Source organism: Curcuma longa, chromosome 10 (assembly GCF_044706935.1).
Source record: "Curcuma longa cultivar G26 ecotype Majalengka, Jawa Barat chromosome 10, ITB_CL_G26_1.1, whole genome shotgun sequence".
Classification (NCBI taxonomy): Eukaryota; Viridiplantae; Streptophyta; class Magnoliopsida; order Zingiberales; family Zingiberaceae; genus Curcuma; species Curcuma longa.
Window position 1 is genome coordinate 8,411,472 of NC_133870.1, and position 24,285 is coordinate 8,435,756.

Below are 24,285 nucleotides of genomic sequence, written 5' to 3' on the forward strand. Positions count from 1 at the left end.
TCGCAGAGTACACCGGTCAACACGACAGTATCGTCAAAGCAATAAATTCAACTGGAGAGCAACAACTAAAGAGCCAACCACGCAACTGCTTCCATCCCTCGCAAAAACCACGAAATCCGGTCGCAAATTCTGATCCAAATCGCGAGCTAGCCGTCTCGCAATTCCAAAAGTCAACCAGTCTCTGTCCCTTTGAAAGTCAAACTCAGGCCTGCATTATTATTAGAAGGTGGAAGAAGATAGATCCTAGCAGAGGAGGAGATCATGTGGCTGCTCAAGAACCTCTCCATCCTTACCCTCTTCTTCTTCTTCTTCCCTTCTCTGCAACAAGCTTCTCCCACGCCTCGCTACGACGACTGCGCTCCGCAGCTATGCGGCAACCAGTCGGTCCAGTACCCCTTCTGGCTCTCCGGCCACCAGCCGAGTTTCTGCGGCGGCGACCCTGTTTCTTCCTTCGGACTCACCTGCGACAACAGTTCCGGGGAGCTCTTCTCAACCTTTTTCGGCTTCAACTTCCACGTCCAACAGATCTTCTACTCCAACCAGTCCGTCCACTTCGCTCTGACCGCCGCCGATGACTTCTGCAGGCTCTTCATCACCACCAACGCCACCGACGCGCACCCCTTCACCCTCAGCGTATCCAACAGGCGAATCTTAATCCTCCTCAACTGCTCCGACCCGGATAATCGGTACCAAAACATGTCTTGCCCCCGGTTCACTCCCCCGGTCTTGTTCGCCGGCGAGTACGTCGCCAACGGCCCGCAACCAAACTGTAGCTTCTCGTTGGCGCCGGTGATGGGATACTTTGACATAAGCCGCAGAAGTAACTTCACCGCCTTGTTGACGGCCGGATGGTTGATGAATTGGACTGCTCGGAGCTGCCAGGCGTGCAACGAAACCGGCGGCCGGTGCGGGTACGATAACCGCACCGACTCGGCGATGCCGGGGTTCATCTGCATCTGCCGTCACGGAGTCCGCCGTGGAAGCTGCAAAAGTGAGTATCTGAGATCGGACTAACAACCTTACAATTTCCAATTTCCTTCACTTTGTTCAAAGCGATTTTGATATTATGTGAGACTGCCTCGTGCGTGACTTGCGATCCACTGTTCATCACGCGATTGTGAGTCAGATTTGACCATCCAAATGTGAAAATACACAGTGTTCCGTCTGCCCGACCCCCGTTGCTTCCAACCGTCCTCGCCTCGCCGTCCGATTACCGCTGGCCGCCGGACTGGGCCCAATTGACGCGCCACTCGCTGGCGCGTTGGTCGGCATCGAATTCTGGCCGGATTGTGGCGGAATCCGGCGCAATTTGGCCGAAACGCGACCGGTAGTGGCACGCAGCATTTCCGACCAAATCGCCACCGGAGACCGGCCGAGGAAGGACCGCCGTCGCACGCCGGTCCTTCCATGACGATGGTCCTTCCCTGGCTAGTCTCCGACCGCGATTTGGTCGGAATCCGACCGCGATTTGATCGGAAACGTTACGTGCCACTGCCGGCCGTGTTTCGGCCAAATTGCGTCGAATTCCGACCACAATCCGACCGAAATCCGACGCCGGCCGACGCGCCGGCGAGTGGCATGTCGATCGGGCCCAGTCCGGCTGCCGGCGGTGATCGGACGGTGCGGTGAGGGCGGCTGGAAGCGGCGGGAGTCAGTTGTGTCGCACAGAATATCAATTCTCTTGTTCAAAGTGGTTTACTTGTCAAAGATATATATTGTTGAACTGTTCAATTTCGATGGCCGCCGTGAGTCTCCCTCACCTCTAAGTCAACGCATTCAGTCGATTTTCCTAACTGCTTTGTTGTTCTTGATGCCGCAGGAGGAAAGTGGTTGACTAGGAAAATAGTAGCAGGTAAGGCAAGAATCTTGCTTTAACCTTCAAAATCTTCAGACTGACGATACTTCTCTTCATTCATACAGTTGCTGCTGCATCAGCTGGTTTTGTTGCCCTCGCATGCGCTATCATCTTCCTCTTCTGGAGATGGCTGAAAAACAGAAGAAGCTCGAGATCCTCCAAACTTTTCGATCGAAATGCTTCTTCGTGGAAGGATCCTAACGTGCAGGATCACTTTCAGACCCATGTGTTCTCCTACGATGAGCTCGAGGAGGCCACTGATCGCTTTGACTCATCGAGAGAGCTCGGGGATGGAGGTTTTGGCACTGTGTACAAAGGTTTCTTGATCCGTTATCTGAGTTCTGATTCAGCACGATCTTCGGCTAAATCTTGTCTGGTTCTTGTTGCTATTTAGGGAAGCTCCGGGATGGTCGGACCGTCGCCGTCAAATGCCTATACGGGAAAAACTGTAGGAAAGTCGAGCAGTTCATGAACGAGGTTAAGATCCTCTCCCTTCTTCACCACCAGAACCTTGTCAGCCTATACGGCTCTACTTCGCACCACAGCCCTGAGCTCCTCCTCGTCTATGAGTTCATACCGAATGGCACAGTCGCCGACCACCTCCACGGTAGTCGCGCCACCGAGCGAATTCTCACCTGGCCGTTGCGGCTACGAATAGCCATTGAGACGGCGGATGCTCTTGCGTATCTTCACGCCGTAGATCCTCCGATCATCCACCGCGACGTCAAGACCACCAACATTTTGTTAGACAATAGCTTCCATGTTAAAATTGCAGACTTTGGGCTTTCCCGCCTCTTTCCAACGGACGCAACACACGTCTCGACGGCCCCGCAAGGCACGCCGGGGTACGTCGACCCCGAGTACCACCGGTGCTACCAACTCTCAGGGAAGAGCGATGTCTATAGCTTCGGCGTGGTGCTAATTGAGCTCATATCTTCGAAACCGGCCATCGACTTCCAAAGAGAAAGGAGTGACATAAATTTAGCTAACATGGCAATCACCAAGATTCAAAATCACGAGTTGGTCGACTTGGTTGACACGGAGCTTTGGCACCCAAACGATGAGGTGACTAGAATGAGGATCACCATGGTCGCGGAATTGGCATTCAGGTGTTTGCAGGCGGACGGGGACCTGAGGCCGTGCATCAAGGAAGTCCTCGATGAACTGATCGTGATCGAAAACGCGACCTCCTCCGACTCCGGTAAGAAGGCAGAGGATGCTGCTCTGGGGCAAGATGAAGCTAGTCTGATGCAGAACATTGCGATGTGCTCGCCTGATACTGTTGCCGGCCAGTGGGTGAGTCAATCTACTGCATCTAACTCCAGCCACTGAAACAAGCTCTGTGCTTCTCAATTTTACATCATAAACAACAGACAGTCTCTTGTGCATGTAAATTATTCAGCTTCAACAATACAATTTTCTATACAAATTTACTGACTTTATCAATAGTTATAGCTAGAAATCTGAAAAAAAGTTCATAGTTTCTTAAAATTTGGTTCTTGATTTGTTCATGAATGAAAACAACTCTCCCCCATATTTTCCTTATTGAAAGTGATAGTAATGGAGACATACATAGTGAAACAGAAAGAATGGTGTGTGATTCCTTTGGGGTACTAAATGAGAATTAATATAGTTGATTAGCAAGAACTTGCTCACATTATTGAATAGTTATAAGGCTCTAAAATAACAAATTCATTATTGTTCCTATCCTTAATTATATTGTTTGTCGGTATACCGATTGTCGTATTATACGACAATCTAAATTGATTTGTTCTCTAATATTTACTAATAATACCGACTTCCTAATATCGGTATAAGTAATAGACCACACTAGACATGTTTATATTCAAAAACATGATTAATTGTTTGTTTATCATATTGAAGAATATATGGCATATCAAGATTATAGGTATAGTACTTCCTAGCAATGCACATAATAAATTTAACTTTTGTTTATAGATAAGCTATAGAAGTTTTTCAATAGTTAGCTAAATGCATATGAACTTGAAAATTAAATTAATAAATGTTACTTTCAATAAATTAATATCATTTGGATAAAAAAAAGTTTTTCAATAGTTGTTTTACAATAGTTATGGTTTCATTAAGTAAAACACTCAATTGAATTGACATATTTGAACCTAAAATTTATTTTAAAAATAATTAGGTGAGATTTTTATTATTATTATTTTGTTAAATAAGAAGGTAACACCAAAGGATTCCAATTAGAAGGGACCAAGTTTGGCAACTAGGAATTAATGCATTCTATTCCATATTTTGAGGAAACAATTTTATAATTTATATTTATTAATATTAATTAGTCAAATAGTAAGTAATTCAATGTATCTCTCGGCCTCAATTAGCATTTGATTATATGAATATATCAGCCTCTATTTTTCATGCATTCAAGTTCAATTTCACCATCTACAAATCTACCTGATTTTCATGTTCTTCCCTCTTTGTGGAGCAAGACATGGATGATCATCTACCTTTAGCCTCGAACAACTTAGCTCTTAAAGAGGAGGAGAGTGTTGTAAAACAAGAGAAGGGATGGAAGAAAAGAACAAGGGGATTCAATATATCATCCAGCGAGAGAGTTCTTCGATCAAGGAGCAAACAAAAAGATGAGCATGGAGAAGAAGACGAGAAGAAAAAGAAGACAGAGTTGAGAGTGTCACTCACCAAGAAAGAGATCACTGAGGATTGGATATCTCTCACGGGTTCTAAGCCAACCCATTGGCCAAATCATCGACGAAAAGCCAATGAGAAAACGAGACTAAATGTATACATTTATTTTACTTTTTCCCTTCCCTTTTTATGTATTCTTAGTATAAGTAGTATGTTGATTCATGATTTTCTCATAATTTAAAACAGCGGCTCTTCCCTGGATTTTCCTTATCGAAATCAATATCGATCGAGACATATGCCGCGAAGGAGGAAGACTGATGCGCAATTCATCAGTGGGTAGCAAGCAACATCGCCGATATGCCTAAACTACATATTCAAAGAACATACTCAACTTGTTGAATGCATTCTAAGTATTATGATTGTATCCCTTTTATGATTGATATGTTCTTCTCTTTTAGACCTCCCTTATATTAGTGGTCTTAATTTGTCATCCTTGATAGACCTCACAAGTCTTTTAGTCATAATCAAGAACTCTTCTTTTGGTAATCGACATTTACTTTGTACACCTATTCGGTATCGCCAATGCGGCAACAAGGCATGATCCTCTCTATTCCTCCCCTCGACTAGATCCCTCTCGGCTATCTATCTCACCGATGTTCTAATCGAAGATCATCTCGATCTCTTAGTACTTTACCAACAATTGACATAACCACTTCCATGGCTACAACTACATATATGTATATATGATATTTTATATCTAGATTTAAAACTAAATGTATATGTATAAATAATTTTACCATTATAAGATTAATGAAAAAATAAAAATTATTAATATTTTTTAAAATGAATTATCTTGTCCATCAGCTATAAAGTTTCTGCATGGACCGATCGAACTGTAACTAATGATGAAAGCACGTGCCCAATTAATGAATCCTGCTAATTTGTTCCTCTATTTTTTTTTTACTTTTTGTAAAAAGATAATTCATTTAATTTGAGACAAATATAACTCTCTGTCTTCCCATCCACTTCCTCAGTCCAAATCCTTCTTCTTCTTCTTCTTCCTCCTCCTCCTCCTCCTCCTCGATTCCCGGCCGACAGGCGGCGATGAGACCGTGGCGATGGACCCCCTGCATCGCGCTTCTTCTGCTAACCTTCACCTCGCTCTGCCGCTGCGCCCACCACGGCGAGGAAGCAGCCGTTGCCACCGCCGGCGCCGTGTCGATTCGGCTAGCTCCGCCGTACTCCTCTCGGCGCCGGACTGCTTACCAGTATCCCCTCACCAGACGGCGGCCGGCCTCGACCCGCGGCGCCTCCGCCGCGGCTGGCCTGGCAGACAGCAAGCGGAGGATCCCGAGCTGCCCGGATCCATTGCATAACAAGTGATGATATATCGAAGCTGTCGAAGGATTAACTCATTACGCAGCGTTGTAATTTTATATCGTTAGACTCGTTCTTCTTGCTGATTAGTGGTCTTAATTAATTAGCTATATCACTCTAAATCTTTGAAAATTGAATTGAATTGAAGTTTTTTTTTCTATGGTCAAGCAACGTAACCTCCACTAGGGGTGCAAACGTACCCTCCACTAGGGGTGCAAACGAATCGAATCGATTCGCAAGTTTTTCGAGCCAGTTCGAATAATATTTGATTCATATTTGAAATTATCGAATTCGAACAAAACTCAAACATGTTCGATAATTTTTCAAACCGAATTCGAATATATAATATTATTCGCGAGCCATCTCGAATTAAGACATTTCGAATTAAAATTTAATTTTGCTCGAATTAAAGTTTGAATAATTCGAATCGAATTCGAATAATTTAAAGCATTTCGAACTAAAATTTGATTATGCTTGAATTAAGGTTCGAATAATTCGAATTGAACTCGAACTCGAATCATATTTCGAATCAAACTTGAACCAAAATTATTGATATTTTCAAACTTCGAATCAAATTCGAACATCATATATATATATATTTCAAGCTCGAATTCGAATATAAATATTTTTATACTATTCGATTCGATTCATTTGCACTCTTACCCTCATTAGGGATGGCAACGGGTTAAATTGGCGGGAGAAGCCTTCTCCATCCTCGTCTCCGAAACCCAAACTCATATACCATCCCCGTCCCCATCCCCGTCAGGTATCATAATTTAAATATCATCCCCGTCCCCGTCGGATTTCGGGTATCTTGCAGTTTCGGAGATCCCCACAGATTTCGAAGGTGGTTTTCCCCGCTGGTATTTCCATAATGGGTATCCCATACACCATCCCCATTCCCGTCATGACATATTTAAAAAGTATTTTTTAAAATTTATTACTTTTTTATTAATTAAAAAAAATATATTATTTGTTTTAGAAATAATGAAACTATAGTATTCAAACAAGTAATTATCAATATGATTTATTTTTTCATTTGATATTAGGATATAATCAAATTAATGAATCTCAATGAATGAAATTATCAAAGTCGGGTTCGGGGATGGGGACGAACATTTAAAACAAGAATTTTTGGAATACCATCCCCGACCCATTCCCGCTTTCCGAGATTCGGGGATTCCCCATCCCCATCTCCGCTTTCTCGAATTCGGAAATTCCCCGATCAAAATGGGATCGGGGAACGGATTCCTCATCGGGTTATAATTGTCATCCCTATTAACCCTCCACTTTTACTGAAGTGATTAGAATTAATCTAAATTCGCTTTCCATTTATTTCCCTTTTAACGGTCTCATGCAGACTTTTTATTTACTTTCTTTCTATAAAAAAGTAGAATTTATCGTCTAACAATCTTACACGATCGATCTCATGACCATATATAATTATTTACTTCCCAGGTCATCATCAAGTAGTTTTTAATTTAATGTTATTCTCCATAATTATGTATAGCCAATATCTAACTTGCATATGCAGAACCATACTAATTAATTAATTAATAACACAAGTAATTTAGCTTAATCACTCAACTCAACACTGCCCAGACAACTAGTGTTAGTGGTGGCAACAAAACACTAGTGCTCCACGCAACCCAATATTAACAAATTCCACAAGGTGATGGTGACTAAGGAAGACTCCATTTGATTAAGTGCATGCATCTGTCACATAACTATAATAATTAAAGAATAATATAGAATATTACAGACCAAATAACTATAAAACTACTCCATAATCCATTGTTAAACATTATTAAACCCTCATAAGCGCACCATTAATATTGCCAAAGCCCTTCTAAAGGGCCGAGTGTCTGTTGCACTTAGTGTCGTTTTGAATGGACGGTGACTAAAGATCGAGGAGTAGATCTCCGCCGTCCAGTGGCAGCTCCCGAAGCGGGAGGCCGTCGAAGCCGATGAAGTCATCGCCGAGCTCGCCGACCAGAAATGGTGCCTCGCCGTCGAGCCCGATGAGGTCCTCCCCGGCGAAGAGTTCTGCGATGGACCTCTCCTCGTCGGCCTTCGGCGTCCACCACTTCGCGGCAGGCGGGAGGACCGAGGAAGGGGATAGGACGCAGACGCATGAGGACGCGGAGTCCTCCGCAGCGGCGGCACCGGGCTTGGAGGGCCGGAGGCGACGCTTCTCCTCCTCGAGACGGGCCGCGGCGGCTCGGTAAGCGGCGGCGGCCTCCTCCGACGTGGAGAAGGTGCCGAGCCAGAGGCGCGCGTGGCGGATCGGATCGCGGATCTCCGCCGCCCACTTCCCCCACCGCCGCTGGCGGACGCCCTTGTGCTTGCAGGAGGGAGCGGCGGCCGAAGCCTCAGCCGCCGCCGCGTGTTTCTCCCTCTTCCCTTCCTGATCCGCTAGGGTTTTCAGGGGTTTAGCGATCGGTCGCACATCGATCTCGCGGACCACCTGCTTGTTCCTCCTCCTCAAATCAGAACCCTCGTCGTCGCTGTCTGTGGCGTCGGGATCCATGAATAAAACCCGGATCTTCTTCCCCGAGCTCGATCTGACCGCCGCCAAATCATCCAACTTCCGTCCAATCTTCTTCTTCACCGCCACGATCAACGGTTTCATCAAGCCCAAGCTGTCTAATTTCCTCATCTTCTTCCTCCTTCGCATCCTGTACCGGCTCCAAAGCTGCTGAATCCGAGCCCCCACCATCCCCACCCCAATTCCAACACAAATCTCGGAAGCAAACCGCAAAAATTCCCCCAAAAACACCAAAAAAGGGCAGCACAGCAACCGTCAAGGTAGGGTTCCTCCTCGAAACAAGAGCAAGAAAAAGAAACACCGAAGAAACCCGAAAGACTTCGATCCAAAACCAGATCTGAAACCCAAATCCAATCTCCCAATCAATCAACAGATGATGCAAACAAATTTTTTTTTAAAAAAAAAACACTAACCGCATCGAATCTGCGCTCGATACCATGAATCCGGGGGCTGATCCAGAGGACGAAGAGAGGCAGACCTCGACCCGACGAATCCGACGGTGCGATGAGGCAGAAGCAACAGCTGCAGACATAAATCGGAAGGATCCCGAGGATGTTGGGAGTTTGGGGAGTACAAAAGAGGAGAGGAAGTAGCGTTGGTTTATAGAAGTGGGACGAGATCATGAATCTACGGCTGTGATTCTTCCTCATCTCCCGTTGGATCTTTTCTTCTCTTGTAACAAATAATATCCAAGTGTTGGAGTGTTGCTCTATGGTTGTCATTGTCTAATTTGATATTCTTGGTGCAATGGAAGATCAATTCGCCAAGGACTTTTGTATAATTAATAGTGATTGAGAAAATCAAAAGTAAACATTTCAAACTTTTGGCGAGGTCGAATTGTTTTCGTTGTCGATCGTTGGTAGATCGTGGTAGTTTAAACGTATCGTAGATCGGATGTCATGGATCCCCTCAAGGCACCGAGATGAAAAGCTCTCTAATGATCCACCATGTAGCAATCAATGGTTATTTTCAAACTATACATCATAATCATATTGGCTTTTGTATAATCCCACTATAATCTTCAAATGAGAAATTATGGCTTTTGTATTTTGTGCCAATTTAATTGGCTAATCTCTCTAAGTGGAGTCTGTTCTAGCTCATTAATTTTACCTTAAGGAAGTAATTTACTCAATTAACACGCGAAATAACGGCCGGTACTTGAAAGTTTATGGAAAAGATAACGGAGGTAGGATATTTTGTAACCGTTTCTATCGCCAGAGTTTCAAGAATATACAAAAAAGGAAAAAGAAATATCAGACGGCCCAGACGTCATCTCGCCCGTAATCAAACGGCGCAAAGTGATCAAAATCCACTCCCTCGCCGTCCCCGAAACTGACGAAGCCGAACCCTAACCCGTCGTCGTAACCGTACCCAAATCCGCCCATCTCGTCGTCGCCGAACCACATCGCCGCCACCGCCGCGGCGGCCTCCGCCTCTTCCCCCAGCGGTCGCTCCTCCGAAGCCGCCGGCGGAATCCCGAGCTCGTCGTCCGAGGCCTCAAGTAGGTATCCCAGATCCGCCGCTGCCGCCGTAGGCGGCGGCGGCGGCGGTGGCAGTGGCGGGGAAGAGGAGGTCGCGAGTGCAATCTCCCGCTCGAGGCTCTTCATCACGGTGGCGAGGTCGTCGCAGGGCCCTCCAGCATCCGCTCCGCTGTCGTCGTCGAGGATGCCAAGGAGCACGTCGGCGGCGTGGAATCGCTTGGTCGCCGGCGAATTGACCTCCTCCTCCTCCTCCTCGCGTGTCCGCTTGAGATCCATCGATTCCTGAAGGAAAAGACGCGACTGAAATTATGTGTGAGCTCGGTTTGGGACTCGGGGCGCAAGGAGGGGTATTTATAGGGCGAGGTCTGAATTTTAAACCGAGTGGTGGGTGGGCCGGCGAGTCGAGGGTTTCGACCGGCGATCGCAACGCCCGCCCACCGAGTCTCCTCACGAGTCAAACGCGTGCGAGTCCGACAGCGAGTTATTGTGCGTATGTATGCGGACGCCGATGGTTTGGCCGCCTACGTCGCGAGCAAGTAAACGACTCCGCCGGCTCCCGCGTCGTCACGCGAGGCGTGCCTGCCCCTTTACGCGGCGCCAATTGAGACGCGACTTGCGCCCAGACGGAAACTAATTTCAAGAAATTCAAATAAATTTAAAGATTTTCGGCGTGACTTTGATGGATTTTATCTAGAACGAGTTGAAGAGAAATAAATAAATAGATTTAATAAATTAATTAAAACAACGTTTCAATTCTTGCTTCCACAAAAAAAATAACAAAATAAAAAATGGATATGATTTAAATGAGAAGGGAACCCTAGGCGTAATTTTTGACTTATTGAAAAAGCATCAAAAGCTTTCACATCGACTAACGGTCAAGATACCTTTCCTCAAATCTAGAGAATTACAATAACTCCTAGAAACGAGGAACAAGAGCAGGGTGGAGGGTCAAATAAAGAGTCGTTTATTTGTTTTCTTTTAATTAATGTTTTTTTTAATTTAGGAAAGTGCTTTTGCAAAAAGCTTCTCGAATGTTTTTTTATAAAAAAATCAAAATAGCACCCTCATATTTTTTAAATTTAATTAAAATCATTCATTCCAACCTAGTAAGAATGATCATAATATTATTATTAAAATATTATATCATCTAAATCTTAAATCCTAAACTCTATATCATCTAATTAAGGGTTACTATAACATTGTAGCAACCAATGTTATAGCAGCCATTTAATATATACTATGATAATTTTAATTATGTTAAAGTGATTTAGATTAAATTTAATTAATTTTAATTAAGTATATATATATATATATAAGTGTTTTATATATTTTTGATGAGTTAAATCGATTTTTTTTAATATTGTAATGGTTATTTATCATTGATGTGGTAGAAATTTATTACTTGTAAGTGTCATGCAGGAGTTAAAATCATAATGAGCTGTCAATGGGGCGCTAAGTAAAACCTAAAAGTAAGGGGTTTAAACCTGCTCTGTGAACCTAGGTCTATTCAAATTAGATCATGACTATGCCCTAGTCTCGAGCATCGACCTCAACTTCATCTCGGTCTTGGGCATAGGCCTCGGATACGCTTTAGTCTCAGGCGTCGACTTCTATTCAATCTCGGATCTCGATCTTGATCTCTCCTCGATCTCATGCGTTGACTTCATCTCAATCTCGGACATCAACCTCTACTTGATCTCGACCTCGACCTCTACTCGATTTCATGTATCGACCTCCCCCTCAAGACTCAAGTTCTGACATCGATCTTTATTCGATCTTATGCGCCGACCTCATTTCAACTTTGGATCTCTCTTCGTCTGCTTTAAGGTTGAGCTTATAAGGTTGATTCACCCACAAGACTATAAAACCTTAAGACTATTTCTCTCATAAAGCAAAAAAAAGTATTCAGAAGACATGTACAATGAGAGCGTGTATATCAGGACACACTATAAACGATAACACTTATCTTGGAATAAATCATAAATGATGCTTATGTTTCGGAGAACGGAGACATTGATAACTCTATAATTTTTTGCTCATATCCATGAATACAGATAGACAGGGACGGATCCAGGAAAAGGAGGTGGGCTAAGCTTTGGGTGTGGAAGGGGTGGGCTAAGTAAAAAAATTTTTACAAAAAGAACCAATGTGTAATAATCTAATAGTGAAAACTTTTTTACAATTTTTTTTTACAATAGATAAAAAAATCTTTGAGTGGACTAGAGCGTAGGATAGCCCTTGAGAAGATTCGTCCCTACAGATAGACATAGATAAAATTTTAATTTTCCCAAACTCTTAATCTTGTATCTCTCGTAAAACTCTAACTTGAACGTTAAAGTGGTTTGTCAGAATCTATTTTTGATGTCATTCTAATTCTCTTTTAAAATATTTTTCAAATCTCTTTATCTTTTCCGACGACTATTTTCAAAGAATGTGCATGTCAACTTATTCATTGGCAGACAGATAGACTATATTTGACGAAACAAGCACTATTATAAAAGTATTAAAATAAGGATATTTTTAATAAAATAATATAATAATGTATCTTTTTAAAAATATTCTTTTCATAATTCTGATAATTAGATGCATTTTTTTTAAAAAAAAATTCCCACCATTTCATATATTGAACGTGAAGGATTTCTTTTTATTTAGCGTGATCTATCGTATCACATTCAATGTTCATGTTGAATGAGGATTTGCGATGTGACTCTAGCTCACGATTTTTGGTGGTTGGGCGTTGACCTTTCTTGGATTAGAAGAATCCAACAAAATCCGGCATCACGAGTCTCCGTTCCAACCATGACAATTCTTTTCGGTGGCCGGCCACCCTCCCTCGACGTTGACTCGTTCTTCATCGTTGACTTTTCTTCCATCTTTGCAAAATAGTGTCTCTGCTGTGCCAGCCACGATATACTGTAAAGGAATTAAATAAATAAATCAATATAAACACCAAAAAAAACAAAATTGAATTTGAAAAACAACACTTTGTTGACTACGAGATGGATACTTCGAATTCATTTTTAACCATGTGATCTCCATGGAAGTTTCTAGGCCACGACATTCTACAATCCTTCAGCTGGAAACTTCTTCATATTGGAGAAATTTGAATTAACTTAATATATATTTTTCGAGCAGGTCAAATAATCCAAACTTCTTTTGAATTAACTTCTTTTAGTGTAGTCACGGAAAGCCTCAAGACTGCTTTAAGAAGACCAATGTGATGAAAGCTTTTTCTGAAGGGAAATGCAGATGAAAGTAAGTACCATGAATGAATATAGATCATCAAAAAATATACATAAGTTTTACCTCATATGGGTGAATTCTATAAGAGAGCAGATCAAGTAGGGTTTGCTGCTTGTTCTGGCTTTGGTGCCTGCATAAATCCAAAATGGCATTTTGAAACCATATTTAAATCAGTAACCTAACAATTCATACTTGTCATTTGAATGTTTAACAGCTTCATAAAACTGCCAGTTGTAATTGCACTAAGCATCATTTGGAAAGGGGCTTCTAACAAATGGGAGTTTGCATTTCCAAGTTGTTGAATACAGACAATGGCAATATTCACCACTTTTGTTGGAAAGATGCATTGATCAGTCAGTGATCTTTACCTCCATAGTATCCTCCTCATCTTCCCAGGATTCTTCAATATTCTCATCTTCCATATCTTCGTCGTCCCACTGGTTGTTTGGCTGAATGGTAACTAATCCTGGAGCTGCTGGTTCAAAATCTTCTTCATCTGAGAAAAGCAAATGAAAAACAAAATATGCAAAGCCATATTAGCGGACACAATCAATGAGAGATTTAAAGAGAGAGATTTAACTATAAGAAATGATTCATGACTAATGCATGCTCAGTACTGATTAGGTTAAATTGCATACAGATTTAGCAAGAATTTCATAAAAATTTACCAAGATATCCCTTGAAATCTGTTTCATCCTTCTTAACAAAAAGGCAGATTAGGTTCTATTTTTATATCCTGTTGATAGAGACAAGGGGCTTCCACTTCTACATCTGTTTGATGGAGGCAACTGGCAAGCATGTACGAGTTTCAATGACAAATAATCATAAATGTTGATGAAGCATAGCCACGAGTAATGTTTGCAGATCATTTTTCTAACATACAATGGACAAGGAAAATAATATAACACTGAAATGCAAATATTTTATCTACACTGATCATTTAAAGGTTAAGGACAGATGGTTTGGACAACCAATTCAAATGAAAACTGAACTGATATCCTAGCTTTGCCAATTAGCTAATTACTCACAAGAGTAAAGCAACAACAATAGTGATTGGTCACTGACATTCAGATCCTCAAGAACATTTACCAATGGAACATAGGTAGCCATCCAACATGAGATGTGATACAATGTCCAAATACATAAACTGATAAAGAAAACCTTTTTTCAAACTTTGAGTATCGCACATGTAAGATTAGTTTACTTTGAAGGGGAAGCAAAATTTTCCAATGTTGAAAAAGGCAATATCACTGGTCAGAGAAGTTTTTGAACAACTTAAATTGATGCAGTGAAAAATGGCTGAGGTCATATGCATAATACATTTTTCCGCCTCACCAATGCCATTTTTGCATAACTTCATTACAGTGTCAGACAACTTGCTATCTTCAACATGATCATCATTAGTTCTGGATTTCAAAGTGCACATTTCTAAATCCACTGAACTCATAAATTTAATGCAATTCTAGACATTTTTTGAGACACAAAACTTCAATAGTTCTAGTATGGGTCTATACTTAAAATCTATAGTTACACCGGAAATATGTACGCAATATGTGATTGCCTAGCTATGCAGCCAGATATGCTGACACATATAGTTCATGTTAGAGAAATTAAAAATAATTAATATTGATAAAATGCTTAGCATAAGTCTAGATAAAGTATAATAATCAATCTATGATACATATGTGGACAACTAAAACTTCTAAACAAAAACAAAACGCCAACAGTTTGTCACCAGTTCATTGCATACTGGTAAATTTGATTCAACATATTTGCTTAGTTATTGTGTTGCTGGAGCCTGAACATATGTGATGCTCTGCACGACAGCTAGTTAAGATTTAAGAAACAAACATAAACGTAACTCATTAACTATTGGTGAATTAAATATATGATGTTGTGTAGGGCCAGTTGCTAAAGAGGAAACTGAAGAGACCAATGAGTTGCTATATTTACAATTTGTTAAGAAACGCATAAGTGTTCTTTCCTGAACCTCAAATCAATTATCGTAAGAAAAACTAAGATAGTAAATTCGCATCTAATCAGTTATGCATTCGAAGATAACCTTTGCAAACATCGTTCAAAATTCATTCGGTGAAATAAACAAAGAAAGAACAATCCTTTTCTCGACCAACAACAACTTAAATCAATCGATTGAAACTAGTTCACATCAATTCGACAGTTGGAAAACGACTAACCCCAACCAGCCATGAGTTTGCAGCTGGAAAATTTTTTGCCGGCGACAGACAGACCACCATCAGAATAACCGAAATCCTGCAGCGAACGAGGCACGAAAATTTTTTCTCAGCTTCGGTATGATCCGTAGGAAGGAAAACGAAATGATTATACCTCCAAGAAGTAAAACGGCCAAAGATTCCCCCCAAACGAGCATCCGTCAGAGAAGGCGGGATCGGTCCTCGAAGGATTTGGAGCAGAGGAAGGAGAAATCTGGAGCAAGGAAGGGCAAAGGCGGCGAGATCCCGATGCTATGCGACGGTGACGGCGACGACTGAGAATTGAGAAGAAGTGAAGTGTAGCGAAACGGAACGGAGGAGCCGTTTGACCCGAGTCACCTCCCTTGGATACTGCATGGCTGACGTGGACACCACAGAGGCTTGCCACTTCAGCCTTTGGATCGGAATCCGGGATATCCCAGGACAGAGATTCCATCCGTTGTCGGCTGGGCCCTCCTCCCATCCTCGATTTGATGGCCCCACCTACCACCTGGAGAAAATCTGACCCTCCACACGCCGTCTCAGCGCTTGTCTTGATGCCACAAAATCTAGTCTAGATTTGATCCTTCGCGCTTCCCCTTCCGTGGCAGTGGACCTTCCCTTGTCAGCAGCAGTCAACTTCTCAGGAAATTGAAAGTCAACCTTTCCTCCCAAGCAACTCGATTTCCATTGCGGTTCCTCCACCTTCCAAAATTCCACCTTGACTTCACAGCAGCAACTGACACTCGCCGGAGACTCACAGTAACCCAATTGTTACCTTCCGTTGGCTGGCATCGACTCGGCGACGCCGTGAGATCTCTCCCTTCGCATTCGACTTTCTTCGTGCTCCTCGCTAGAGCGCCGGCTCTCGCACTTCGTCGCCATTCACGCTGACTGAGCTTTCTTGCAAATTGAGGAGATAAACAGGCTTGCAAGGCCGGCGTTCCAGCCGCCTCAGTCCACGACACGCGTGTCGAGTTCACAAAGGATCAAGGTGCGTGTACGCTACCTTCCTTCCGACAGCGGATCCAACGTGCCCCGTCGCCTCCAGAAGAAACCCTAATTTTGCACCAGTAGCCAACGACTACGTTCCCCACCACCTTCCTTCACTCTTCAATGGCAAGCCCGTAATAAATCTCATAGCCAGTGGCCTTTTCATATACCCGCGTCCATATCGCCAGTACGTCAGGCGAACACCACATCTTCCCTTCTCTCTCTCTCTCCAGCCCCACAACGCCTAGCTCACCATCCCACGAAACCCTAACCCTAACCCACTGCATCCTCCGATTCAGACCGCGGATGGCACAGCGGAAGTGATCGCATCTCCTTCCACCGGACGTTGGAGCTTCCGGCCGCAGAGCGATGTCTCTGGGCGGCGCCGTCGATCGGAGGGATGGGTCCCCGTCGAGCAATGGGAACGGGAACGGACCGGCGAAGGTCCAGCCGGCGCCGTCCAGGCCGACCTACGGGGACCGGCGTCTGAGGCTGAACCCGAACACGGAGCACAAGCCCGAGCCGTACGACGACGTTCAGTCGGAGTTCGACCCGGCGATCTTCAGCTCCCTGGAGCGGCACCTCCCGCCCAGCATGCTCGAGGTGCCGCGGGATGGCAAGGTGCAGTTCATGAAGGAGATCCTCGCGCGATACTTGCCTGAGGGGGAGCGAATTAGGGTGAACTACTCTTCTTTGTTCCTGTTTCTCCTCCTTCGAGCTGAAGTAGAGGTTCTATCAAATTGAGGATCTATGGTTGTTTCTTCAAAGTGTCTTTTTTTTTACCGAAATAACGGAAATGCCCTTCCCTGCCTTCCTGCAAGACGCAATATTAAAATAGAAAACTCGTCTGCAGCGATTTGTTTGGTTGGTACACAAACATTCGTTGTTAGCTCACCTTCGCTCGATGAGATTTTTCCCTCTAAAGCGTTTAGTACGACGTGTATCTGCTTCAATTTCGATGATTATAGTTTCCTGTAAACTTGGTGCTGCATCGATTGGCTATCTCATTTGATCGCCCGAGTGAAGCCTCTTTTAGAATGATTGTGTTTAACTGCATATATTATCATCATTAGAAAAACACATTCTTTTGCGTATTTATCTTCAGTTGTTTGACACATTCTACTGAACTGGAAAAAATTTTGCTTGACGAAAGTAGGTTTCAAATTTTTAATGATTAATTCATTTCAATACGTGAATATGCTTTATGACAAAATTGATTTTTTATTCCTGTCACTGCTGCCAGAGCTGAGAAATTAATGATAATTAGCAAAAGAAGCTGGTCTACGAATACAGGAAGCTCTATCCCAGTACATTTATCTATTACTAGTTTACTAGGTAGCAATCTTGTTTCTAGTTTACTAGGTAGCAACTCTGTTTCTACTTTACTAGGTTGCAAATATCTATTGATGTTTTCATATGGGAAAACAAGAAACTACAATAACCTATTTTTTAATATTTGAAAAAATAAGAATCTTGATGCCAGTAAATTGAATATTAAGTAAGAAAAGTTTATTGCTATTTAATGTTTGAGATCATGAAGACATTCTTTTTTTAGAATGTCAAAGGGACTTTTTAATGCTTGATGAGCTTTGGCTCTTGTCAGCAATTTTACTTGATCTAAAGAACCCAAAAATAATGGATGGTTTATTTGGCTATTTCTTGTTGTTTATTTTAGTCTATCTGTATTATCTTTTCTCATTTACTTCTATTAATCTAGAGTGATTACTTGATTTATCAGGTTCAGAGACACAAAGAGTACAGACAGAAATTAATGTCAGCTTATCAGGTTTGCTATTTCAATATTTTGAACTCTTTACTCTTCAGTTTCTGTGATTTATGCATATGATTTTGAAAATTTGTCTTTCTCATATGTTTAGTTCTTTGACTATGCTTCTGATTATTTTTTTGGAGTAACTCCTTTATGCTTATTAGCCTCAGCACGATGTTATGGAGACACGATGTTAAGCAATAGATGATTTGTTTTCAGACTGGTTTGACTGTTTGTAGGCATTTTATGTTACTTCTTTGAAGTAGTTCAGTGCATCCTGCTTATAGAGTTTGGAGTGTTTGTGCACTAACAGAGCACAAATTTAGCTTTGGCAAGCAACATTTAGTATGTAATACAATCTCCCAAGGCTTTGAGGGTCGGTGTTATTCATTTGTAGATATCAATATTCCTTTCTACAACTAATTTTATGTTATAAAAATCTTCAACTTTAAGCACTATCTGAAGTTGATAATCTGCTTCTTTTTCTCTTTATTTGGCAGGAGTACTCAAATTGCCTAACCTTTGTTTTCCTACTTGTTGCAATGATGCATAGGTGGGAGTGGGCACATGGGGATTGATTCGTATATTCAAATATGAGAAGTTCCATATACTTCTGTCTTGTTTAGTAAACCTGTTTTTGTTCAAAAAATTATACTGTCAAGTTTATTTATTAGTATTTACCCCCTTTTTTATATGTTATAACATGTATGTTCTCTGCAACTATGGTTAGGTTTAATGCTTCATTGAGTTATTTGATTGATGCCCTTTGGATGAAGATTCTTCTAGTTTCTTGTTTAATCTTAAAATATTTACACGATTTAACTTGTATTAATGAATTGCTTCTTTCATAGGCGTTCTAGCTTCTAATAAATTATGATATCATGCATGCAATTTTTAACTCTGTTCCTGTTGCTTAAGCAGCCTTTGCATAAAGAACTATACAATCTGCATCCGTCAGCCTTTTTTATGCCATCATTTGTTAAAGCTATCAATGATAACACAGAGGAGAGCTTCAGAAATATACTTTCTGAACCATCACCTGGAATATATACATTTTCCATGCTACAGCCAAGTTTCTGTGAAATGTTGTTAGATGAGGTACTACTCAAACCTGCAATAATTTTGCAGCACACAATTATTCGTGACATAACATAATTTGGTGATTTCTTAGGTGGATAATTTTGAAAAATGGGTCAACACTATCAAGTTCAAAATAATGCGACCAAATACAATGAATAAGTACGGTGCTGTGCTTGATGACTTTGGCCTGGAAGCCATGCTTAACAAGCTTATGGAAGAATTCATTTCCCCAATGGCTAGAGGTGATAAACATGTCTTCTTTGCATGACAAGATACTGTAACTTTGTTATGCTCCATGACTTTGTTTCATCGATATCTCTCAGAACCTATTCTCTTCAATTGCAGTATTCTTCCCTGAGGTCGGCGGATCAACTCTCGATTCGCATCATGGCTTTGTGGTTGAGTATGGAAAGGACAAGGATGTTGAACTAGGTAGCTTTGTTACATTTTTCCTATATGATTTGATATGCAGGAGATGGAATATCTAGTATGTTTACTTAATTGGAAACCACATCTGGTAGATTTGATCAACACCTTAATGTTGTTTTGATTGACTTTATAGTTTTGTTTTGTGCTTGAGCGCCTGTTGTCATTCATGCAGAAATTGTTTGGACCAAATTTAGGGCCTGTTAGCTCACCAAAACAGCTACCTATTTGAGTCAAACCACAATGGTTTACTACTTCTTTAAAAGTTTAATTAGTTTGGGTAGTTTGTGCTTGCTTAAACCCAGACCCATGCCATATTGTGTTTTAAAACCATAGGAAGGGATGTTATGATACATTTTTTTATGATGATAATGTTTTAAATAATTCATTAAATCAAAGAGCATTTAGAAATTTGTAAAGTTCAATATGATTGCATGGTGAAAATATATCAGATATCTATTAAAATTCTCATAAATGGATTATTTTCAAAACAATATAAAAATGAATATAGCACGCATCATAAATTTGAGTTATTTCATGTAATATTTTGATTGGATACAAGCTGCTTACGAAAGGATTCATTCCAACTTGTTTTCTCTAAGTTTCTTCTCTTGTGTTTGTTTCTTCAACACTCCCCTCACATGTGGGTAGGCAAATTGGATTAAAGTATTATGGTATTTGAGGAAACTAGTGCTAAAATTATCTCAATATTATGGTATTTTAGGATGATTTAGTACTGGAGCAATTTTCTGCAGCTGTACGTATGAATCCTTATGTACTATCTCTGCACTCTAACTAGTATACTTTTATGTAATTGGTTTTTCTGTTTCTTCCAGACCTGCCTTCCATTATAACCATTTTTTTTGTACTTTTACTGATTGGATAGTAAACAAATTACATGGGGAGGCCCTTGTAGCAAATTTTCTTTTTTGTCTTTCTGAAAGTATTAAAAACTCCCATTAATGGTAGGTTTTAATATGAGCGCACTGGTAGGCATTATTGCTTGATTTTGATTTTAGGCCATGAACTTACAGAGTGGATGCTTCTATCAACATCATAGTTTATAAATGTCATACATTGCATGACTGTTTCCTTGCAGCCTCACAGCAAATGTGGAAATACCTTTTACTTCCTTATCATATTGTTGAGTAGTCTTAGATCTTATGGATTGGTTGTTTTACAGTTTGATCTTTATTTTAGCATGTGTAAATTGAATAAATTCATTTATTTTTCTTTTAAGTCATTGTAGTTTTCGTGATCCAGGTTTCCATGTGGATGACTCAGAGGTCACTCTAAATGTGTGTTTAGGCAAAGATTTTTCTGGTGGCGAATTGTTTTTCCGGGGAGTTCGATGTGATAAGCATGTGAACACAGAGACACAAACAGAGGTCTGTCATCACATGGGTGGTATTTTTGCACATATCTGTTTGTAGAAGTGTATGTATTCCAGAGCATTTCATTATTCTATGTTGACCTGGAATTTGAAACATATATAGTCTTCGGTAGTTATAACTTACTGGAGTATATCTTGATTTTTGTTCCATTGTTCATATTATTTTGCCAATAAGTTATTGCAGAAACTAGTCAACAAATCTCAAGATATTTATTATTTTTCATGCATTTATAATTCAGTTCTTTCTCTGAAAAATTGGAAATTTGCCTTTTCAGTAATGACTGCCACAACTAAAAATGGTGGAAATGCATTGATTGAATTAATGAAAGCAATTCAATAGAACGATAAGGCTGCATGAAGTGGTTTTAAATCGATTTCAATATTAATGATGATTCATAACCATGTGTTGGTTTGTGATGTTTATGGCACATACAGACACATTGCTTTACTAATTTGTTTATACATCAATGTTGGTATAAAATTTATAGCTCGACGACAAGTAAACTCCTTTTTCATAAAAGAATATGGGAAAGTTGGTTGGCTGAAATCCTTGGTGTTTTATTGTGCTTTATTTTAATAATGATTTTATTTGTAGTTGCTTTAAGTAGTTGAGTTGATGTTTTTATCTTTAAAACTTGATAGTCTGCCCAAATTCTCCTTGCTTTTATTGTAGGAAATCTTTGACTACTCTCATGTCCCTGGCCAAGCTGTACTTCATCGTGGACGTCACCGACACGGGGCTCTTCCCACAACTTCTGGACATAGAATCAACATGCTTTTGTGGTGTAGAAGGTACATTACATTCATATTTTTATTCTCAAGATGCATGGTGATTTGATGGTAAATTGCATATGAATAGCTTTATTATTCACTGTTCGTAAATTGAGGCACTGAGACTATGCCACAATGAAGGATGAAGCTATTGGATTACAGAGTTGTTCTAGTTTCTATCAGTGTTCTTTTGGGTTGCCATTCTCTTGTTGTCACATCATCTAACCATTGATTCAGATTACAGTGAAAGAAGTATCTATATCATCTTAAATGTGTAAGTGTATCGTCAAGAACTAACATTAGAATAGAATCAAGTCATCTGAACAAATACTCCTTGTCAACCATACTGGCGAGCTATGATGTTGCTTGGTTTGAATTAGATAAAAATGTTAGAGACAATTCGTCGGAATCCACTTAAAGAGATTAAACTACAATCATGGCAAGTGATTACTGATACAGTTTTCTGCAATTTTGCTCTTCCTATTCAAAACGCAATGTGTGCAAAACAACAACCCTCTATGATCTGTTTTACAGTTCAGTCTTCAGAGAGATGAGGAAGTTCCAAAAGGATTTCTCTAGCTGGTGCGGTGAATGTCAGTGCGAGAAGAAAGAAAGGCAGCACCAGTCGGTGGTCGCTGCCAAGATGGTATGCATCTCATTTCAGAAAATTAGATCATCTTTGCTCGATCTTTTGCATTAACTATCCTGTTTGTTCATTGACAGACGTTTCTTAAGGGCTATGGTGGAGCCAACATTTGAGGTGCTTTGGTTATGTATTCTAGTAAGGGTCGTTGTAAAGTAGCCTGATTGTCGCCTAAATCGACCTTGGATTCTCTAAGAAAGTCAACGTTGTTCTTGAGCTTGTCTGTATTTAGAGGTTATTTGTATATACCAGTATTTATCCATAACAACTTCAGACCATCAAGCAGCTGAGACCAGCCTCGGCCTCTCTTCGGCGGCCACGCTCCCGTTCGCCGGGCTGTTGAACTCGACGGACCTGGACGGATCCGTGGGGCGCCGGCGCTGGCAGAACGTCAGCAGCCTCTTCACCGACTGCAGGTACTTGCGCGTCGTCTCGTTGTTCATGATGTGGGCGACGCTGCTCGCGCAGATCTTCTCGCGGGCGGAACGCTCGTGGATGCCGACCATGGTCACGCCGATGGGCCACGGCGCGTTGCCGATCGCCAGCTTGATGTACTCGTCCGTGGCGGCTAAGTAGTCTCGCCGCCGGCAGCACTGCGCCACCCTGACCAAGGCCCGACGGATGTCTCCCGGAAGAGCCTGGAGAGGAAAACACCATCAGTACAATGAGCTTCAGTTTGAGCTTCTCTGAACAATTACACACGGAAAGAAACAGGTACCTTCTTCCTGCACAGCTTGAACATTGGATTCAAGTACCGATCGCATTGGTTGAACGTAGCTACTGCGGATTTCCCTTTGGCGGTGCGCTTCTCGGCGTCGGGCATCTCGGCCACCTCCTGGCCCCAATCGCCCAGCAGCCTCTTGAAGAAAACCAGAATCTTGTCCTCATCGCACAGATCCTCAAAATTTCCCTTCGCCCTAATCGAATCCGTGTCGGTGTCCTCATCGACGGCGAGGTTTTTCTCCGCGGTCCCGGTGCCGCCTTCTCTCTTGGCCGCGGCCGTTCCAGCCTTCTGCCCGCGGCGGAGATCATGCATGTCCCTGAGGAAGTCGTTTGTCTGCCCATCGGCCAACTCCTCCGCGGCCTCGATGGGGCCTGACTCGATCACCGTCTGGAGGCGGCGGAGCCGGTCGGCGTCGTCCTCCCCGAAGAGGGTAGCGGGATGCTTCAGGATCCGAAGGCGGCGAATCACCTCGTCGCGCGGGAGATTGGGCGGCGCCGCGCCGCCGCTGCCGAGCCATCGTCGACGGCGCCGCGGGGAAGAGGATCGTCGGACATCTTAGAGTGAGACGAGGAGGGGGGTGGGGAAGAAGCGGCAGCATTGAGGGATTTGAGCTGGCAGTGGAGTTTCTCCTGTTGGCGGAGCCTTTGGGTCTCCTTTTGCTCGATCTCGGAGCGGCGGAGGAGCTTCCGGCCGCCGAAGTCATCTTCCAGAGCCTTGCGCTTCCGCAGGAGCTCGCGCTTAAGCAGGTCCATGGCGTCGGCGAGTTGTTTCTTGCGCTCTTCTTCCGCCGGAATCGAAGACGAAGTCGGAGAACGGTGATCGACTTATTTAAAAGAAGCGGAACAGAAACAGTTACTTTATAAATTTTTTACCATATTCAATGATTGTGATGATACTAAATATGGTATATTGTTTACTAGATTTTCTGGAGGAATTTTAACAGATTTGTCGATATCTTAATTTAATTTAATTTTTTTTATAATTAGATATTTAATTATTTTTTAAAATTGATAGAATTTTAGAAATATGATGAAAATTTCAAGTGTAATTAACAAATTTGTTCTCCAGATATTAATTGTGTAGTTGGACCGGAACAATGAGTTAAACCGGAGTTAGGACTTTGGACCGAAACAAAAAGGTTAACCGGG

At 41.9% G+C, this 24,285-nt stretch overlaps 5 protein-coding genes across 5 annotated transcripts; 2 read left to right on the forward strand and 3 right to left on the reverse strand.

The window, feature by feature from the left end:
- Positions 1 to 234: 234 nt before the first annotated feature.
- On the forward strand, positions 235 to 3,406 carry LOC141835937 (LEAF RUST 10 DISEASE-RESISTANCE LOCUS RECEPTOR-LIKE PROTEIN KINASE-like 1.2). The gene is made up of 4 exons (XM_074723342.1): positions 235 to 991; positions 1,820 to 1,852; positions 1,921 to 2,172; positions 2,250 to 3,406. Exons 1-4 carry the CDS (start codon positions 262 to 264, stop codon positions 3,185 to 3,187), a joined length of 1,953 nt encoding a protein of 650 aa, XP_074579443.1. The 5' UTR covers positions 235 to 261; the 3' UTR covers positions 3,188 to 3,406.
- Positions 3,407 to 7,554: 4,148 nt separating this feature from the next.
- Positions 7,555 to 9,030, reverse strand: LOC141835938 (uncharacterized). The gene is made up of 2 exons (XM_074723344.1): positions 8,819 to 9,030; positions 7,555 to 8,742 (listed from the first exon to the last, which is right to left on the reverse strand). Exon 2 carries the CDS (start codon positions 8,574 to 8,576, stop codon positions 7,758 to 7,760), a length of 819 nt encoding a protein of 272 aa, XP_074579445.1. The 5' UTR covers positions 8,577 to 8,742; positions 8,819 to 9,030; the 3' UTR covers positions 7,555 to 7,757.
- Positions 9,031 to 9,563: 533 nt separating this feature from the next.
- LOC141836554 (uncharacterized) lies at positions 9,564 to 10,222 on the reverse strand. The gene has a single exon (XM_074724065.1). It carries the CDS (start codon positions 10,160 to 10,162, stop codon positions 9,659 to 9,661), a length of 504 nt encoding a protein of 167 aa, XP_074580166.1. The 5' UTR covers positions 10,163 to 10,222; the 3' UTR covers positions 9,564 to 9,658.
- Positions 10,223 to 16,534: 6,312 nt separating this feature from the next.
- LOC141835883 (2-oxoglutarate and iron-dependent oxygenase domain-containing protein CP2-like) lies at positions 16,535 to 22,704 on the forward strand. The gene is made up of 9 exons (XM_074723275.1): positions 16,535 to 17,010; positions 18,071 to 18,118; positions 19,022 to 19,198; positions 19,272 to 19,422; positions 19,526 to 19,612; positions 20,870 to 20,994; positions 21,673 to 21,791; positions 22,305 to 22,416; positions 22,494 to 22,704. Exons 1-9 carry the CDS (start codon positions 16,702 to 16,704, stop codon positions 22,527 to 22,529), a joined length of 1,164 nt encoding a protein of 387 aa, XP_074579376.1. The 5' UTR covers positions 16,535 to 16,701; the 3' UTR covers positions 22,530 to 22,704.
- On the reverse strand, positions 22,653 to 23,889 carry LOC141835884 (uncharacterized). The gene is given in 3 exon segments (XM_074723276.1): positions 22,653 to 23,051; positions 23,132 to 23,625; positions 23,628 to 23,889. Coding segments are annotated over 3 exon segments (1,116 nt in total). The 3' UTR covers positions 22,653 to 22,691.
- Positions 23,890 to 24,285: the final 396 nt, after the last annotated feature.